The 21,311-nt window shown below is 52.9% G+C and overlaps 2 protein-coding genes across 3 annotated transcripts; one reads left to right on the top strand and one right to left on the bottom strand.

The window, feature by feature from the left end:
- The first annotated feature begins 917 nt into the window (after positions 1–917).
- KAT8 (lysine acetyltransferase 8) lies at positions 918–12,647 on the top strand. 2 transcript variants are annotated; one of them, XM_034072492.1, is made up of 12 exons: positions 918–1,120; positions 2,550–2,624; positions 3,862–4,043; positions 4,780–4,833; positions 5,162–5,326; positions 7,291–7,380; positions 7,449–7,589; positions 9,005–9,098; positions 9,408–9,558; positions 11,485–11,639; positions 12,178–12,270; positions 12,460–12,647. In XM_034072492.1, exons 1-11 carry the CDS (start codon positions 925–927, stop codon positions 12,240–12,242), a joined length of 1,368 nt encoding a protein of 455 aa, XP_033928383.1. In that variant the 5' UTR covers positions 918–924; the 3' UTR covers positions 12,243–12,270; positions 12,460–12,647. The 2 variants fall into 2 exon arrangements, with proteins under 2 accessions (XP_033928383.1, XP_033928382.1); XM_034072491.1 differs by having other exon boundaries at positions 12,178–12,647.
- Positions 12,616–21,254, bottom strand: LOC117437831 (serine protease 33-like). The gene is made up of 7 exons (XM_034072472.1): positions 21,138–21,254; positions 19,243–19,275; positions 18,201–18,363; positions 15,296–15,564; positions 14,059–14,207; positions 13,203–13,374; positions 12,616–12,641 (listed from the first exon to the last, which is right to left on the bottom strand). The coding sequence occupies exons 1-7, from the start codon at positions 21,214–21,216 to the stop codon at positions 12,616–12,618; spliced, it is 891 nt and encodes a 296-aa protein (XP_033928363.1). The 5' UTR covers positions 21,217–21,254.
- Positions 21,255–21,311: the final 57 nt, after the last annotated feature.

The raw sequence follows: 21,311 nt of genomic DNA, 5'->3' as shown, positions 1-21,311 counted from the left end.
ATATAGAGCCCCATGGCAAGCCCCAATTGCACTGGGGTGCTCTATAGGGCACCCCATGGTGTCTATGGGGCGCCCTATGGATTCTATGGGGCGCCCTATGGAGTCTATGGGGTGCCCTATGGATTCTATGGGGCGCCCTATATGATTCTATGGGGCAGGTGCCCCCCCCCCATTCTTTGCTCCCCTCCCCCCCATTAAAGGACTTTGGGGAAGCCTCGATCTCATTCTTGGGGGGGGGGAAGGGGGGGTGGGACCACGATGACGTCATCACCCGCGGGAGTGACGTCATCGCACCTGGATGGGTCTATGGGTGTGGGTGGGGGGTTTCTATGGGTGTCTATGGGGACTCTATGGGACTCTATGTGTCTCTATGGGGTCTCTATGGGTCTGTATGGGGTCTGTATGGGGTCTCTATGGGTCTGTATGGGGTCTCTATGGGGTCTCTATGGGTCTCTATGGGGTCTCTATGGGTCTCTATGGGTCTCTATGGGGTCTCTATGGGGTCTCTATGGGTCTGTATGGGGTCTCTATGGGGTCTCTATGGGTCTCTATAGGGCTCTATGGGGTCTCTATGGGTCTCTATGGGTCTCTATGGGGTCTCTATGGGTCTCTATGGGGTCTCTATGGGTCTCTATGGGTCTCTATGGGGTCTCTATGGGTCTCTATGGGTCTCTATGTGTCTCTATGTGTCTCTATGGGTCTCTATGTGTCTCTATGTGTCTCTATGGGTCTCTATGGGTCTCTATAGGTCTCTATAGGTCCCTATAGGTCTCTATGGGGTCTCTATAGGTCCCTATAGGTCTCTATGTGCTCCTCCCCCCCACCAGGTGTCGCCCTCCCCCCTCCCCAAGCCCCTCCCCTTTCCTTAGCCCCGCCCCCTCCCTCTTTAACCCCGCCCCCTGACGTCACTTCCGCCATTCCAAGATGGCGGACGGCGCTGCCACCGCCGCCGCTCCGCTCGGCGCCCAAGGCCCGGAGGCCGCGGGGACCGGAAGCGGAACCGGAGCCACCGGAAGCGGCGATGACGCAACTTCCGGTTCCGGGCCTGGCCCCGCCCCCCGGGAGGTGCCGGTGGAGATCGGAGAGACTTATATGTGCCGGAGGGGGGATGGGAGCTGGCGTGAGTGGGGGAGGGGCCTATGGGGGCCTATGGGGTCTATAGGGCTCCTATAGGGATGTATGGGGCTCTATAGAGGTCTATGGGGGATCTATGGTGGTCTATGGGGTCCTATAGGGCTCTATGGGGTTCCTTTAGGGATCTGTGGGGGTCTATGGGGGGTCCATTGGGGTCTATGGGGGTCTATGGGGTCTCTATGGCGTCTCTATGGGGGTCTATAGGGGTCTATGGGGGGATATGGGGGTCTGTGGGGCGTCTATTGGGGTGTATGGGTCTCTATAGGACTCTATGGGGCTTTATGGGGGGTCCATGGGGGTCTATAGGAGTTTATGGGGGTCTATGGGTCTCTATGGGTCTCTGTGGGGCTCTATAGGGATCTACGGGGAGTCTTTTGGGATCTGTGGGGGTCTATGGGGTGCCTATGGGGCTCTATAGGGGTCTATGGGGGGGCTATGGGGGTCTGTGGGCGGATATGGGGGTTTATGGGGGGGCTGTGGGGCTCTATAGGGGTTTATGAGGCTGCTATGGGAGTCTATGGGGGTCTATAGCGGTGTATGGGGGTCTATGGGGGGGTCTTTTTGGGTGTATGGAGGGATATGGGGGTCTATGTGGTGTCTATGGGGGTCTAAGGGGGGGATATGGGTCTCTATGGGGTTCCTATGGGGCTCTATAGGGCTCTATGGGGTTCCTATAGGGCTCTATGGGTTCCTATAGGGCTCTATGGGTTCCTATAGGTCTCTATAGGTCTCTATGGGTTCCTATAGGGCTCTATGGGGTTCCTATAGGGCTCTATGGGTTCCTATAGGGCTCTATGGGGTTCCTATAGGGCTCTATGGGTTCCTATAGGGCTCTACGGGTTCCTATAGGGCTCTATGGGTTCCTATAGGGCTCTATGGGTTCCTATAGGGCTCTACGGGTTCCTATAGGGCTCTATGGGTTCCTATAGGGCTCTATGGGGTTCCTATATGGCTCTATGGGTTCCTATAGGGCTCTATGGGTTCCTATAGGGCTCTATGGGGTTCCTATAGGGCTCTATGGGTTCCTATAGGGCTCTATGGGTTCCTATAGGGCTCTACGGGTTCCTATAGGGCTCTATGGGTTCCTATAGGGCTCTATGGGGTTCCTATAGGGCTCTATGGGTTCCTATAGGGCTCTATGGGTTCCTATAGGGCTCTATTGGTTCCTATAGGTCTCTATGGGCTCTATTGGGTGCCAGGGGGCCGCAGGCAGGGGTTTGCTGCGCGGCCTGCAGGGGGCGGTAAAGGGCTGCAGGGGGCGGGGCCAGCACAGGACACGCCCCCTCGCCCTGGGTTAATGGGGTCCAATGGGGTCTATGGGTCTCTATGGGGGTTGCGGTGTTTCTATGGGGTACACCGGTCCATACTGGTCCTTACTGGTCCATACTGGTCCTTACTGGTCCATACTGGTGCAGACTCGGCTGAGGTGATCCAGTCCCGCCTGAACGAGCAGGAGGGACGGGAGGAGTTCTATGTGCACTACGTGGGCTGTGAGTACTGGGATGTACTGGTTTATACTGGGATGTACTGGTTTATACTGGTTTATACTGGGATGCACATTGGTTCCCATTGACCGCAAGGCAAGGAGGGGGTGTCTATGGATGCCTATGGGGTCTGCTGGTGGGGGTGGGGGGGTAAATGGTAGCTACTGGGCTCTACTGGGAGCCCTGGTGCCCCATTGCCCACCATTGACTTCCATTACCCCCATTGCCCCCATTACCCCATTCCCCCCATTCCCCCCATTACCCCCATTGCTCCATTACCCCCATTGCCCCATTACCCCCATTACCCCATTGTCCCCATTACCCCCATTGCCACCATTACCCCATTACCCCCATTCCCCCATTACCCCCATTGCCCCCATTGATCCCCATTACCCCATTGACCCCATTACCCCCATTAACCCCATTACCCCATTAACTTATTCCCCCCATTACCCCCATTGCCCCATTACCCCCATTGCCCCATTACCCCAATTGCCTCATTACCCCCATTACCCCATTGCCCCATTGCCCCCATTACCCCCATTACCCCCATTGCCCCATTACCCCCATTGCCCCCATTACCCCCATTGATCCCCATTGACCCCCATTGCCCCCATTACCCCCATTGCCCCATTACCCCCATTGATCCCCATTACCCCCATTGCCCCCATTACCCCCTTTGATCCCCATTACCCCCATTGATCCCCATTACCCCCATTGACCCCATTACCCCCATTACCCCCATTGATCCCCATTGATCCCCATTACCCCCATTGACCCCATTACCCCCATTACCCCATTACCCCATTGATCCCCATTGATCCCATTGACCCCCATTGATCCCCATTGATCCCCATTACCCCCATTGATCCCCATTGATCCCCATTGATCCCATTGACCCCCATTGATCCTCATTGATCCCCATTACCCCCATTGCCCCCATTGATCCCTATTGATCCCCATTGCCCCCATTGATCCCCATTGACCCCCATTGATCCCCATTGCCCCATTGACCCCCATTGATCCCCATTGACCCCCATTGATCCCCATTGATCCCCATTGCCCCCATTGATCCCCATTGACCCCCATTGATCTCCATTGATCCCCATTGACCCCCATTGATCCCCATTGCCCCCATTGATCCCCATTGATCCCCATTGATCCCCATTGATCCCCATTGATCCCCATTGATCCCCATTGACCCCCATTGATCCCCATTGATCCCCATTGATCCCCATTACAGTCAATCGCCGCCTGGATGAATGGGTCCCCAGGTCCCGCCTGGCCCGGGCTGGGGGCAGCCGGAGCCCGGGGGCGGGGCCTGGGCCCGGGGGGGCGGGGCCTGGGCCGGGGGGGGCGGAGCCTGAGCGGAAGCTGACCCGGAACCAGAAGAGGCGTCATGATGAGATCAACCACGTGCAGAAGGTGATGGGAGGGACTGGGATAGACTGGGATGGACTGGGATGGACTGGGATGGACTGGGAGGGGTTTGGGTTAGACTGGGAATGGATTGGGATAGACTGGGATGGATTGGGATAGACTGGGATGGACTGGGAGGGGATTGGATTAGACTGGGAATGGATTGGATGGACTGGGACTGGATTGGGATGGACTGGGATAGACTTTGTTGGAATGGGATGGGCTGGGAGGGGATTGGGTTAGACTGGGAGGGGATTGGGATGGACTGGGAATGGATTGGTATGGACTGGGATGGGATTGGGATGGACTGGGATGGGCTGGGAATGGATTGGGATGGACTGGGATGGACTGGGAGGGGTTTGGGTTAGACTGGGAATGGATTGGGATTGACTGGGATGGACTGGGATTGACTGGGATGGACTGGGAATGGATTGGGATGGACTGGGATAGACTGGGAGGGGATTGGGTTAGACTGGGAATGGATTGGTATGGACTGGGATGGAGTGGGATGGACTGGGAGGGGATTGGGTTAGACTGGGATAGACTGAGAGGGGATTGGGATGGACTGGGGATGGATTGGGGTAGACTGGGAATGGATTGAGATAGACTGGAATAGACTGGGATTGGATTGGGATGGACTGGGAATTGATTGGGATAGACTGGGATGGATTGGGATCAGGATGGGATTGGAATGGGATGGATTGGGATGGGGTCGGGATCAGGATGTGGATTCCCTTTGCAGACCTACGCAGAGATGGATCCAACCACAGCAGCACTGGAGAAGGAGCATGAGGCTGTGAGTTATCCCATGTATCCCATGTCATTATCCCATGTTATCCCATGTTATCCATGTTATCCCATGTATCCCATGTTATCCCATGTTATTAATGTTATCCATGTTATCCCATGTTATCCATGTTATGTTATTCCATGTTATCCCATGCAGTTATCCCATGTTATCCCATGTTAACCATGTTGTTATCCCATTGTTATCCCATGTTATCCCATGCACTTATCCCACATTATCCCATGTTATTATCCCATGTTATTACCCATGTTATCCCATGTTGTTATCCCATGTATATCCCATATATATCCCATGTATATCCCATGTTGTTCCCCAGATCACCAAGGTGAAGTACGTGGACAAGATCCACATAGGTCACTATGAGATTGACGCCTGGTACTTCTCCCCCTTCCCAGAGGATTATGGGAAGCAGCCGAAGCTCTGGATCTGTGAGTTCTGCCTCAAGTACATGAAGTACGAGCGCTCCTTCCGCATGCACCTGGTGCGTGTAACATACGTGTAACATACGTGTAATGTGTGTAACGTATGTGTAATGTGTGTGTAACATACGTGTAACATACGTGTAACTCTGGATCTGTGAGTTCTGCCTCAAGTACATGAAGTACGAGCGCTCCTTCCGCATGCACCTGGTGCGTGTAACATATGTGTAACATACGTGTGACATACGTGTAACGTGTGTGTAATGCGTGTAACATACGTGTAACTCTGGATCTGTGAGTTCTGCCTCAAGTACATGAAGTACGAGCGCTCCTTCCGCATGCACCTGGTGCGTGTAACATACGTGTGACATACGTGTAATGTGTGTAACGTATGTGTAATGTGTGTGTAACATACGTGTAACATACGTGTAACTCTGGATCTGTGAGTTCTGCCTCAAGTACATGAAGTATGAGCGCTCCTTCCGCATGCACCTGGTGCGTGTAACATACGTGTAACATATGTGTAACATACGTGTAATGTGTGTGATATGTGTGCAACATACGTGTAACTCTGGATCTGTGAGTTCTGCCTCAAGTACATGAAGTACGAGCGCTCCTTCCGCATGCACCTGGTGCGTGTAACATACATGTAACGTACGTGTAATGTGTGTAACGTATGTGTAATGTGTGTGTAACATACGTGTAACTCTGGATCTGTGAGTTCTGCCTCAAGTACATGAAGTACGAGCGCTCCTTCCGCATGCACCTGGTGCGTGTAACATACGTGTAACATACGTGTAACATACGTGTAACGTACGTGTAATGTGTGTAACGTATGTGTAATGTGTGTGTAACATACGTGTAACTCTGGATCTGTGAGTTCTGCCTCAAGTACATGAAGTATGAGCGCTCCTTCCGCATGCACCTGGTGCGTGGGACGTACGTGTAACATACGTGTAATGTGTGTGTATCATACGTGTAACATGCTCGTGGTGTGTGTAACATACGTGTAATGTGTGTGTTATGTGTGTAACATATGTGTAACATGTATAACGTGTGTCTTATGTGTGTAGTGCATGTAATGTACATGTAACATGTGTGAAACGTGTGTATCATGTGTGTAGTGCATGTAACGCGTAACATATGTGTAACGTAACATATGTGTAATGCGTGTATTATGTGTGTAGTGCATGTAATCTGTGTAACATAGGTGTAATATGCATGTAGTGTGTGTGTAGTACGTGTAATGTGTGTGTAACATGTGTGTATTGTGTGTGTAGTACATTTAGTACGTGTAACATAGATGTAACATACGTGTAGCATGTGTGTAATGCATGTAATACGTGTAACATAGGTGTAACAGTGTCACATACATGTCACACACGTTAGACACATGTTCCATATGCGGCTGATACATGTCCCATATGTGTTCCATACATGTCCCATCCATGTCCCATACATATCCCATACCTGTCCCATGCTTATCCCATACATGTCCCATACATGTCCCATATGTGTCCCATTTGTGTCCTATACATGTCCCATCTGTGTCCCATACATGTCCCATACATATTCCATGCTTACCCCATACATATCCCATACATACCCATATGTGTCCCATACGCGTTCCACATGTTCCCCATACATGTCCCATACATGTCTCATACCTATCGCATGTGTGTCCCATACCTATCCCATACCTGTCCCATACATATCGCATACGTATCCCATCCATGTCCCATACATATCCCATCCATGCCCCATATGTGTCCTGTCTGTGTCCCATATGTATCCCATACCTATCACATACATGTCCTGTACCTATCACATATGTGTCCCATACATGTTCTATACATGTTCCATCTGTGTCCCATCCATGTCACATACCTGTCCTATACTTATCCCATCCATATCCCATCCGTGTCCCATACCTATCCCATACATATTCCATCTATGTTACATACATGTCCCATACGTGTCCCATACGTGTTCTATACGTGTTCTATATGTGTTCTATACATCCCAGGCCCAGTGCCAGTGGCGCCAGCCCCCAGGCCGTGAGATCTACCGCAAGGGGAACATCTCAGTCTATGAGGTGGACGGCAAAGACCACAAGGTAGTGAGGGCCAATGGGGGGCCGGGATGTTGATGACGTCATCGCTGACGTCACGGTGACGTCACCAGATCTACTGCCAGAACCTCTGCCTATTGGCCAAGCTCTTCCTGGACCACAAGACCCTTTACTTTGATGTGGAGCCTTTTGTGTTCTACCTGCTGACCGAGGTGGATCGGGATGGAGCTCACATCGTGGGGTACTTCTCCAAGGTGGGGGTCATAGCCATCCCATAGTGATCCTATAGTGATCCCATAGTGATCCCATAGTGATCCCATAGCCATCCCATAGCCATCCCATAGCCATCCCATAGTGTTCCCATAGTGATCCCATAGCCATCCCATAGCCATCCCATAGCCATCCCATAGTGATCCCATAGCCATCCCATAGCCATCCCATAGTGATCCCATAGCCATCCCATAGCCATCCCATAGTGATCCCATAGCCATCCCATAGTGATCCCATAGCCATCCCATAGTGATCCCATAGCCATCCCATAGCCATCCCATAGTGATCCCATAGTGATCCCATAGTGATCCCATAGTGATCCCATAGCCATCCCATAGTGATCCCATAGTGATCCCATAGTGATCCCATAGCATTCCCATTGTGTTCCCATTGTGTTCCTATAGTGTTCCCATAGCGATCCCATAGTGATCCCATAGTGATCCCATAGTGATCCCATAGTGTTCCCATTGGATTCCCATTGTGTTCCCATAGCGTTCCCATAGTGTTCCCATTGTGTTCCCATAGTGTTCCCATAGTGTTCCCATAGTGTTCCCATAGTGTTCCCATAGTGTTCCCATTGTGTTCCCATGGTGTTCCCATGGTGTTCCCATTGTGTTCCCATAGTGTTCCCATAGTGTTCCCATTGTGTTCCCATGGTGTTCCCATAGCGTTCCCATTGTGTTCCCATTGTGTTCCCATAGTGTTCCCATTGTGTTCCCATAGTGTTCCCATAGTGTTCCCATTGTGTTCCCATAGTGTTCCCATAGTGTTCCCATTGTGTTCCCATAGTGTTCCCATTGTGTTCCCATAGTGTTCCCATAGTGTTCCCATTGTGTTCCCATAGTGTTCCCATTGTGTTCCCATTGTGTTCCCATTGTGTTCCCATAGTGTTCCCATAGTGTTCCCATTGTGTTCCCATAGTGTTCCCATTGTGTTCCCATAGCATTCCCATTGTGTTCCCATGGGATTCCTATGGCATTCCCATATCATTGTCATATTATTCCCATAGAATACCCATGTCATTCCCATTTCATTCCTGTATCATTCCTGTATCATTCCCATATCATTCCCATGTCATTCCTGTATCATTCCCATATCAATCCCATGTTATTCCCATGTCACTCCCACGTCATTCCCATATCATTCCCATATCATTCCCATATCATTCCCATATCATTCCCATGTCATTCCCATGTCATTCCCATATCATTCCCATATCATTCCCATATCATTCCCATATCATTCCCATATCATTCCCATATCATTCCCATGTCATTCCCATGTCATTCCCATGTTATTCCCATGTTATTCCCATGTTATTCCCATGTTATTCCCATGTCATTCCCATGTTATTCCCATGTTATTCCCATGTCATTCCCATGTTATTCCCTCTCTGCAGGAGAAGGAGTCTCCGGATGGGAACAATGTCGCCTGTATCCTGACCCTGCCCCCATATCAGCGCCGAGGATACGGGAAGTTCCTCATTGCCTTCAGTGAGACCCATAGAGACACATAGAGACCCCATTGATCCCATTGATCCCATTGACCCCATTGAGACCCATAGAGACCCATAGAGCCCTATAGAGACCCATAGAGCCCCACTGAGCCCCATTGATCCCCATTGATCCCCATTGATCCCATAGAGCCCCATTGCCCCATTACCCCCATTGCCCCCATTGCCCCATTACCCCCATTACCCCCATTGATCCCCATTAATCCCCATTGATCCCCATTGATCCCCATTGCCCCATTGATCCCATTGATCCCCATTGATCCCCACTGACCCCATTGCCCCATTGCAGGCTATGAGCTGTCCAAGCTGGAGGCCACAGTTGGGTCCCCAGAGAAGCCTCTGTCTGACCTGGGCAAGTTGAGCTACAGGAGTTACTGGTCCTGGGTCCTGCTGGAGATCCTGAGGGACTTCAGGGGCACGCTGTCCATCAAGGACCTCAGGTATGGCCAGTATAAACCAGTATAGACCAGTATAAACCAGTGCAGACCAGTATAAACCAGTATAGACCAGTATAACCAGTATAAACCAGTATAGACCAGTACAAACCAGTATAAACCAGTATAGACCAGTATAACCAGTATAAACCAGTATAGACCAGTACAAACCAGTATAAACCAGTACGGACCAGTATAGACCAGTACACACCAGTATGGCCAGTATAGACCAGTACAAACCAGTATAACCAGTATAAACCACTATAGACCAGTATAAACCAGTACAGACCAGTACGGACCAGTATAAACCAGTACAAACCAATACGGACCAGTATGACCAGTATAAACCAGTACAAACCAGTATAAACCAGTATAACCAGCATACATCAGTATAAGCCGGTTTTATCAATCTAAACCATTATAGACTAGTGTAAACCAGTACAGACTGTTAGAAACCAGTATAACAATGAGTTTAATCCCAGTTCAATCCCAGTCCCTCCCATTTCAAACCCAGTTCAATCCCAGTCCCTTCCAGTCCCTCCCAGTCCATCCCAGTCCCTCCCAGTTTAATCCCAGTCCCTTCCAGACCATCCCAGTTAACCCCAGTCCCTCCCAGTCCCTTCCAGTTTAACCCTAGTCCCTCCCAGTCAATCCCAGTCCCTCCCAGTCAATCCCAGTCCCTCCCAGTTCAATCCCAGTTCAATCCCAGTTAACCCCAGTTCAATCCCAGTTACCCCCAGTCCCTCCCAGTTCAATCCCAGTCCCTCCCAGTTCAATCCCAGTCCCTCCCAGTTAATCCCAGTTCAATCCCAGTTACCCCCAGTTCAATCCCAGTCAATCCCAGTTCAATCCCAGTTCAATCCCAGTCCCTCCCAGTCCATCCCAGTCCCTCCCAGTTCAATCCCAGTTAATCCCAGTTCAATCCCAGTCAATCCCAGTTAATCCCAGTTACCCCCAGTCAGATGACCAGCATCACCCAGAGTGACATCATCAGCACACTCCAGTCCCTCCCAGTCCCTCCCAGTTCAATCCCAGTCCCTCCCAGTCCCTCCCAGTCCATCCCAGTTCAATCCCAGTTCAATCCCAGTTAACCCCAGTTCAATCCCAGTTAACCCCAGTTCACTCCCAGTCAGATGACCAGCATCACCCAGAGTGACATCATCAGCACACTCCAGTCCCTCCCAGTCCCTCCCAGTTCAATCCCAGTCCCTCCCAGTCCATCCCAGTCCAATCCCAGTTCAATCCCAGTTAACCCCAGTCCCTCCCAGTTCAATCCCAGTTCAATCCCAGTTAACCCCAGTCCCTCCCAGTTCAATCCCAGTTCAATCCCAGTTAACCCCAGTCCCTCCCAGTCCCTCCCAGTCCCTCCCAGTCCCTCCCAGTTCAATCCCAGTTACCCCCAGTCCCTCCCAGTTCAATCCCAGTCCCTCCCAGTTAACCCCAGTTCAATCCCAGTTAATCCCAGTTCAATCCCAGTTAATCCCAGTTAATCCCAGTCAGATGACCAGCATCACCCAGAGTGACATCATCAGCACACTCCAGTCCCTCCCAGTCCCTCCCAGTCCCTCCCAGTTCAATCCCAGTTCAATCCCAGTTAATCCCAGTTCAATCCCAGTTCAATCCCAGTCCCTCCCAGTTCAATCCCAGTTAACCCCAGTTCACTCCCAGTCAGATGACCAGCATCATGCAGAGTGACATCATCAGCACACTCCAGTCCCTCCCAGTCCCTCCCAGTTCAATCCCAGTTACCCCCAGTCCCTCCCAGTTCAATCCCAGTTACCCCCAGTCCCTCCCAGTTCAATCCCAGTTACCCCCAGTCCCTCCCAGTTCAATCCCAGTCCCTCCCAGTTAACCCCAGTTCAATCCCAGTTAATCCCAGTTCAATCCCAGTTAATCCCAGTTCAATCCCAGTTAATCCCAGTTCAATCCCAGTCAGATGACCAGCATCACCCAGAGTGACATCATCAGCACACTCCAGTCCCTCAACATGGTCAAGTACTGGAAGGGTCAACACGTGATCTGTGTGACCCCCAGGCTGGTGGAGGAGCATCTGCGCAGCGCCCAGTACAAGCGCCCGCCCATCACTGGTACTGTACTGGGGGGGCTGACCCATAACTGAGACCCATAACTGGTACTTGGGGGGCTGACCCATAACTGAGACCCATAACTGGTACTTGGGGGGCTGACCCATAAGTGGGACCCATAACTGGGACCCATAACTGGGATCCATAAGTGGAATCTATGGGGGGGACCCACAAGTGGGAGCTATGGGGCAGACCCACAAGTGGCTATGGGGTGGACCCATCACCGGTACTTGGGGGGCTGACCCATAACTGGTACTTGGGGGGCTGACCCATAAGTGGGAGCTATGGGGGGGACCCATCACTGGTACTTGGGGGGCGGACCTATAAGTGGGAGCTATGGGGGGGACCCATCACCGGTAACTTGGGGGGCTGACCCATAAGTGGCTATGGGGCGGACCCATAACTGGGACCCATAAGTGGGAGCTATGGGGGGGACCCATCACCGGTACTTGGGGGGCTGACCCACAAGTGGGACCCATAACTGGGACCCATAACTGGGACCTCCCCTGCCCCATAACTGCCTCTTTCTGCCCCCCAACAGTGGACTCCATCTGCCTGCGCTGGGCCCCCCCCAAGCACAAGCAGCCTAAAGTGGCCAAGAAGTGAAGAGGAGGAGCCCCACATCTGCTATGGGGTGCCCTATATCTGCTATGGGGTGCCCTATATCTGCTATGGGGCGCCCCATACCTTCTATGGGGTGCCCTATATCTGCTATGGGGTGCCCTATATCTGCTATAGGGTGCCCTATATCTGCTATGGGGTGCCCTATATCTGCTATGGGGCGCCCCATACCTTCTATGGGGTGCCCTATATCTGCTATGGGGTGCCCCATGGCTTCTATGGGGTGCCCTATATCTGCTACAGGCTACCCTACATCTGCTATGGGGTGCTGCATGTTTGCTCTGTGTGCCCCATGTCTTCTATGGGCTGCCCCACATCCCCTATGGGCTGCCCCACATCCCCTGTGGGTCTCCCCAGTTCACACCAGTAAAGGTGCAGGTGGAACTGGGATTCATTGTGCTTTATTGGGGGGGGGGGGGGGGGCCCAAATGTGGGTCCCCTGCCCCATAAGTGCAGCTCCCACACCCCATAAGTATGGCTCCCACGCCCCATAAGTGCAGCTCCTGTGCCCCATAAGTGCCCCCCCCCCCTACCCCCAGACCCACATGACCCCCAGCAGCCCCCATAGGGCCCCATGGACACTGGGGCTGGTCCCTTTGCTATGGGGCTGCTGTGGGGTTGGGTCACAGGAGCCTTCGTCCCACTCATCATCCTCCTCTTGGGGCCATATGGGGTCACTGCTGACCCCATTGACCCCATTGACCCCATTGACCCCATTGACCCCATTGACCCCATTGATCCCATTGACCCCATTGACCCCATTGACCCCATTGACCCCATTGATCCCATTGACCCCATTGACCCCATTGACCCCATTGACCCCATTGACCCCATTGATCCCATTGACCCCATTGACCCCATTGACCCCATTGATCCCATTGGTCCCATTGATCCCATTGATCCCATTGGTCCCATTGACCCCATCCCCCCCCTCCCCCCCCTGACCCCCGTGACCCCCAGCTGACCCCACGGTGACCCGGATCCAGTCCCTGTGGGGGGCGGTGCCTGTGTAGAGCCCTGGTTTAGGCCCCGCCCCACACGTGACCCCTGAGGTCACGACCCCGACGAGGACCCAGCGACCCCTGCGCAGGCACGAGAGCGGCCCCCCCGAGTCACCCTGGGGGCAGAGGGCAGAGGTCAGGGGGGGTCACGTGGGGGGTAATAAGGGTCACATGAGGGGGTAATAGGGGTCACATGGGGGGTATAAGGGGTCACGTGGGGGGATAAAGGGGGGGTATGGGGGTCACATGGGATATAGGGGTCACATGGGAGGGGTATAGGGGTCACATTGGGGGGTTATAGGGGTCACATGGGGGTAATATAGGGGTCACATGGGGGTTAGAGGGGTCACATGAAGTATAGGGGTCACATGGGGAGATATAAGGGGGGGTAGAGGGGTCACATGGGAGGGGTATGGAGGGTATAGGGGTCACATGGGGTTGTAATGGGGTCACATGGGGAGGTATAGGGGTCATGTGGGGGGTTATAGGGGTCACATAGAGGGAAAGGGGGGGTATAAGGGGTCTCATGGGATATAACAGTCACATGGGGGTTATGGGGGTCACGTGGGGGGATAAGGGGGGTATAAGGGTCACATGGGGGTAATATGGGTCACATGGGGGTATAAGGGGTCACATGAGGGGTATGGGGGTCACATGGGGTATAAAAGGCGGTAATAGGGGTCACATGGGGGTTACAGGGGTCACATGGGATGTAACGGTCACATGAGGGGTTATGGGGGTCACATGGGTGGATATGGAGGTCACATGGGGGGTACGGGGGTCACGTGTTTGCCGCTCACCTGACACGCATCCGTCAGCCCCCTCGGGTGCCCCGCGCAGAGCATGTCGGGACTCAGCCCCTCCCCCCGCCCATAGAGGCAGCGGCAGCGACGGCGGCTCAGGACAGTGACGTCAGCGTGGAGGAGGGGCTTGGGGGGGGGCAGCGGCACTGCGGGGTCACGGGGTCAGCGGGGTCAGTGGGGTCAATGGGGGGTCAACGGGGGTCAATGGGGGTGAATGGGGATCAATAGGGATCAATGGGGGGCAATGGGGATCAATGGGGTTCTAAATGGGGGTAAATAGGGTCCTAAGGGGGTAAATGGGATCTAAAGGGAGTAAGTGGGGTCTGAAGGGGGTGAATGGGGGTAAATGGGGCAATGAGGGTAAATAATGGGGTCTAAGGGGGGTAAATGGGGGGTGAATGGGGTTCTAATGGGGGTAAATGGGGTCTAAAGAGGGTGAATTGGGTCCTAATGGGGTTATATACGGTCGCAAAGGGGGTAAATGGGGTCCTGGGGGTTATTTAAGGTGGCTCTGGCTGTATTTAACCTCCCTATGGGTGTATTTAAGGTGGTCCCTATGGGGTCTATGTGTGTCTATGTGTGTCTATGGTGTCTATGGGCTCTATGGGGTCTATAGGATGTATAGGGTGTCTATAGGGTGTCTATAGGATGTATAGGGTGTCTATAGGATGTATAGGGTGTCTATAGGGTGTATAGGGTGTCTATAGGGTTCTATAGGGTGTCTATAGGGTGTCTATAGGATGTATAGGGTGTCTATAGGGTGTCTATAGGGTGTCTATAGGATGTATAGGGTGTCTATAGGGTGTCTATGGGGTGTCTATAGGGTGTCTATAGGGTGTGTATAGGGTGTCTATAGGGTGTATGGGGTCTATAGGGTGTCTATAGGGTGTCTATATGGTGTCTATAGGGTGTCTATATGGTGTCTATAGGGTCTATAGGGTGTCTATAGGGTCTATAGGGTGTCTATAGGGTGTCTATAGGGTGTCTATAGGGTCTATAGGGTGTCTATAGGGTGTCTATAGGGTGTCTATAGGATGTATAGGGTGTCTATAGGGTGTCTATGGGGTGTCTATAGGGTGTCTATAGGGTGTCTATAGGGTGTCTATAGGGTGTCTATAGGGTGTCTATAGGGTCTATAGGGTGTCTATAGGGTGTCTATAGGATGTCTATAGGGTGTCTATAGGATGTCTATAGGGTGTCTATAGGGTCTATAGGGTGTCTATATGTCACTAACCAGCATCACGTGTATCCCCCCATCCGCTGACGGTGCAGTTGGTTCCGGCCTCCACGGGGGGGTCCTGGGGCCCCGGGAGGCAGATGGGTCTGACCCACCGCGTGGGGGTCACGGGGGGGCGGAGCCTGAGCAGGGCCAAGTCCCCGCCCCCCGCCGTGACGTCACGGGGCCGGTGCAGTGACGTCACCGCCCGCACTTGGAGGTGGGGGGGAGGGGACAGTAAATGAATGGAGCCCAATGAGATCCGGTAGTCGGAGAGGGGGTTCTCCCTGCGGGGACACGTGATCAGGGGACACGTGATGGGGGGGACACGTGATTGGGGGGACAGTAAATGAATGGAGCCCAATGAGATCCGGTAGTCGGAGAGGGGGTTCTCCCTGCGGGGACACGTGATCAGGGGGACACGTGATTAGGGGACACGTGATGAGGGGGACACGTGGTTAGGGGGACACGTGATGAGGGGGACACGTGATGAGGGGGACACGTGGTTAGGGGGACACGTGATGAGGGGGGCACGTGATTAGGGAGGGGACAGTAAATGAATGGAGCCCAATGAGATCCGGTAGTCAGAGAGGGGGTTCTCCCTGCGGGGACACGTGATTAGGGGGACACGTGGTTAGGGGGACACGTGATCGGGGGGACACGTGGTTAGGGGACACGTGATGGGGGGACACGTGATTGGGGGGACAGTAAATGAATGGAGCCCAATGAGATGCGGTACTCGGAGAGGGGGTTCTCCCTGCGGGGACACGTGATCAGGGGGACACGTGATGAGGGGGACACGTGATGGGGGAACACGTGATTTGGGGGGGGGGAGATAGAGACACGTGATGGGGGGAGACACGTGATTATTGGGGGGGACCCCTACAATGGGGGGGTTGGAAGGTACCAAAGGGGGTTTTATGGGGGGAGACACGTGACTGGGGGGGAAGCCCTAAAACAGGGGGGTTGGGGGGGGGGGGGTTGGACGGTACCAAATGTATTTCAGGTGTATTTTTGCCTATTTCGGGTGTATTTGGGTGTATTTTGGGTGTATTTCTGCCTATTTTCAGTGTATTTTGGGTGTATTTGGGGTGTATTGTGTATTTTTGCCTATTTCGGGTGTATATTTGGGTGTACTTGGGGTTCATTGGGGTACATTGGAGTGTATTCAGGTGTGTATGGGGCTACATTGGGGTGTATGATGGTGTTCATTGGTGTATATGGGATACACTGGTGTGTATTGGGATGCATTGGGGTGTATTGGTGTATATGGGGGTACATTGGTGTCTGGGTGTCTATGGGGGTACACTGGTGTGTACTGGTGTGTACTGGGATGCACTGGTGTGTACTGGTGTCTATGGGTACTTACACTGGGAAGCAGTGGGCAGCGCTGAGCACCCATTGGGGTACACTGGTGTGTGTACTGGTGTCTACTGGTGTGTGTACTGGTGTATACTGGTTTATACTGGTGTATACTGGTTTATACTGGTGTCTATGGGTACTTACACTGGGAAGCAGTGGGCGGCACTGAGCACCCATTGGGGTGTATGGGGGTACACTGGTGTGTGTATTGGTGTATACTGGTGTATACTGGTGTATACTGGTTTATACTGGTGTCTATGGTACTTACACTGGGAAGCAGTGCCCGGCGCTCAGCACCCATTGGGGTACATTGGTGTGTGTACTGGTGTGTACTGGTGTGTACTGGTTTGTACTGGTTTGTACTGGTTTATACTGGTGTCTATGGTACTTACACTGGGAAGCAGTGCCCGGCGCTCAGCACCCATTGGGGTACATTGGTGTGTGTACTGGTGTGTGTATTGGTGTGTACTGGTGTGTACTGGTGTATACTGGTTTGTACTGGTTTATACTGGTGTCTATGGTACTTACACTGGGAAGCAGTGCCCGGCGCTGAGCACCCATTGGGGTACACTGGTGTGTGTACTGGTGTGTACTGGTGTATACTGGTTTGTACTGGTGTGTACTGGTGTATACTGGTTTGTACTGGTGTATACTGGTTTATACTGGTGTCTATGGGTACTTACACTGGGAAGCAGTGGGCAGCACTGAGCACCCATTGGGGTACATAGGGGTACATTGGTATGTATGTACTGGTGTGTACTGGTTTATACTGGTGTCTATGGTACTTACACTGGGAAGCAGTGCCCGGTGCTCAGCACCCATTGGGGTACATTGGTGTGTGTACTGGTGTGTGTATTGGTGTGTACTGGTGTGTACTGGTGTATACTGGTGTATACTGGTTTATACTGGTGTCTATGGTACTTACACTGGGAAGCAGTGCCCGGCGCTGAGCACCCACTGGGGTACATTGGTGTGTGTACTGGTGTGTACTGGTGTGTACTGGTGTGTACTGGTGTGTACTGGTTTGTACTGGTGTCTATGGGTACTTACACTGGGAAGCAGTGCCCGGCGCTCAGCACCCATTGGGGTACATAGGGGTACACTAGTGTGTGTACTGGTGTGTACTGGTGTATACTGGTTTATACTGGTTTATACTGGTTTATACTGGTTTATACTGGTTTATACTGGTGTCTATGGGTACTTACACTGGGAAGCAGTGCCCGGCACTGAGCACCCACTGGGGTACATAGGGGTACATTGGTATGTATGTACTGGTGTATACTGGTGTATACTGGTTTATACTGGTGTCTATGGTACTTACACTGGGAAGCAGTGGGCAGCACTGAGCACCCATTGGGGTACATGGGGTGTCTATGGGGGTACACTGGTGTGTGTACTGGTGTATACTGGTTTATACTGGTTTATACTGGTGTCTATGGGTACTTACACTGGGAAGCAGTGGGCAGCACTGAGCACCCATTGGGGTACATTGGTGTGTGTACTGGTGTGTACTGGTTTGTACTGGTTTGTACTGGTTTATACTGGTGTCTATGGTACTTACACTGGGAAGCAGTGCCCGGCGCTCAGCACCCACTGGGGGTCAATGAGGGCCCCCCCGCACACGTGACCCCCCCGGAAGGTCACACTCGCCTGCCATGGCCACTGACCCGGAAGTGCTTCTGAGCCCCCGACCACACGTGGCTGCACCGGAGACCCACAGGGCACTGGGGAGACAGGGGGGGACCTATAGGGTAACCTATGGGGGAACCTATAGGGGAACCTATGGGGGAACCTATGGGGTAACCTATGGGGTAACCTATGGGGGAACCTATAGGGCAGCCTATAGGGTAACCTATGGGGTAACCTATGGGGCAGCCCCTATGGGGCGGTCACTATGGGGCACCCTATGGGGCAGCCTATGGGGTAACCTATGGAACCATCTATGGGGCAGCTGCTGGGGGGCAGCCTATGGGGCAACCTATGGGGCAGCCTCTATGGGGTAACCTATGGGGCAACTGCTATGGGGCAGCCTATGGGGTAACCCCTAAGGGGCAGCTGCTGTGGGGCAGCCTATGGGGCAGGCCTTATGGACCCGCCTATGGAACCCTCTAGGGGGCACCTCCTATGGAGCAGCCTCTATGGACCCCTCTATAGACCCCCCTATGGGGCACCCTATGGGGCAGCCGCTATGGGGCAGCCTATGGGGCAGCTGCTATAGACCCCTCTATGGGGGAGCCACTATGGAACCCTCTATGGACCCCCCTATGGGGCACCCTCTATAGGGCATCCCCTATGGACACCCCCCATAGGGCACCCCCTGTGGGACCACCCACAATGGGACTCCCCCTATAGGGCATCGTCAGTGGGGCATCCCCAGTCCGACCCCCCTTTATGGGGCACCCCCCTATGGACCCCCTATGGGACCACCCACAATGGAACCCCCCCCTATGTGAAACCCCCTATAGGGCATCCATAATAGGACCCCCCCTATTGGACCCCCCCCTATGGACCCCCCCATAGGATCACCCCCAATGGGACCCCCCCTATAGGATCACCCCCCTATGGGACCCCCCCATAGGACCCCCGCTATGGGGCACCCCCACCTGTGTCATCAGCCGTCACCGTCCCCCAGTGACCTGCAAGAGGTTGATGGTGTCAGAGCCCCTGCTATGGGGCAGGGAAACCCCAATGGGGTCCTATGGGGCAGGGAAACCCCAATGGGGTCCTATGGGGCAGGGAAACCCCAATGGGGTCCTATGGGGCAGGGAAACCCCAATGGGTCCCTATGGGGCAGGGAAACCCCAATGGGGTCCTATGGGGCAGGGATACCCCAATGGGTCCCTATGGGGCAGGGAAACCCCAATGGGTCCCTATGGGGCAGGGAAACCCCAATGGGGTCCTATGGGGCAGGGAAACCCCAATGGGTCCCTATGGGGCAGGGAAACCCCAATGGGGTCCTATGGGGCAGGGAAACCCCAATGGGGTCCTATGGGGCAGGGAAACCCCAATGGGGTCCTATGGGGCAGGGAAACCCCAATGGGGTCCTATGGGGCAGGGAAACCCCAATGGGGTCCTATGGGGCAGGGATACCCCAATGGGTCCCTATGGGGCACCCCTGGAATGGCAGCTGGGATGGCAGAGCTGGAATAACCTGCCCTGAGGAATGGGGTCACCCCCCCCCGCCGCCCCATAGGGACCCATGTTATCCTATAGCCATGAGACATGTGTCCCATAGCCCCCATAGCCATGATCCCTGCTCTATAGCCTCTATAGCCCCATTACAATCCATATAAGCCCATAATGATCCGTATATCCCCTATAGCCATGATCCATGCCCTATAGCCTCTATATGCCCATTATGATCCATACAGCCCCATTATAATCCATATAGCCCCATTATGATCCCTATATCCCCTATATGCCCATTATGATGCCTCTATCCCCATTATGACCCTTATACCCCCATTATGATGCCTATATCCCATAATGATCCCTATATGCCCTATATCCCTATTATACCTATATAACCATTATGATTGTTATGCTCCCATTATGATCCCTATACCCCCGTGTATCCCCATTATGATCCCCATAATGATCCCTATATCCCCAGGCCCCATTCCCACCTCCCTCCCTTCACAGCCTCTGCCATTCCCCCCATTATCCCTATATCCCATTATCCCTATATCCCCCCATTATCCCTATATACACCATTATCCCTATATATCCATTATCCCTATATCCCCCATTATACATATATCTTCCATTATCCCCATATCCCCCATTATCCCTATATCCCCCCCATTATACCTGTATTATCCCTATATCCATTACCCATATATCCCAGTATCACCCCATTATCCCTATATCACCCCTATATCCCCCCATTATCACTATATCCCATTACCCCTGTATAACCCTTACATCCCATTATCCCATTATCCCTATTATCACCTATATCCCCCCATTACCCCTATATCCATTGCCCCTATATCCCATTATCCCTATATCCATTACCCCTATATCCCCCCATTACCCCTATATCCCATAATCCCTATGTCCCCCATTATCCCTATATAATGCTTATATCCCATTATGCCTGTATCCCCCTATATCCCATTATCCCTATATCCCCCCATTACCCCTATATCCCCCATTATCCCTATATCCCATTATCCCTATATCACCTGTATCATCCCTATATCCCATTACCCCTATATCAACCCTATATCCCCCCTTTATCCCTATATCCCATTATCCCTGTATCCATTACCCCAGTATCACTCCTATATCCCCCCATTATCTCTATATCCCATTACCCCTATATAATCCCTGTATCCCATTATCCCTCTATAACCCCTATATCCCCCATTATCCCTATATCCATTACCCCCATACCCCCCCTATATCCCATTATCCCTAATCCCATTACCCCTATATAACCCCTATATCCCATCCCCCCCATATCCCCCCTCTATCCCATACGTTCCCCACTCACCTCCCATCATCAGGCTCAGGCTCAGTCTCATTCCCAGGCTCAGGATCGGTCCCCATCCCAATCCCATTCCCGGTCCCATTCCCGTCTATCCGGTAGCTCCAGGATCCCAAGTGTCCGGTACCGACCGTGGCCGAACCCATTTACCCCCCCCCCCCTCAGGCCACGCCCCCTTCC

The sequence above is a fragment of the Melopsittacus undulatus genome, chromosome 29 (assembly GCF_012275295.1).
Source record: "Melopsittacus undulatus isolate bMelUnd1 chromosome 29, bMelUnd1.mat.Z, whole genome shotgun sequence".
In the NCBI taxonomy this organism is placed as follows: Eukaryota; Metazoa; Chordata; class Aves; order Psittaciformes; family Psittaculidae; genus Melopsittacus; species Melopsittacus undulatus.
The sequence above is the reverse complement of the archived record's forward strand: the minus strand, read 5'-3'. Positions and strand labels throughout refer to the sequence as shown.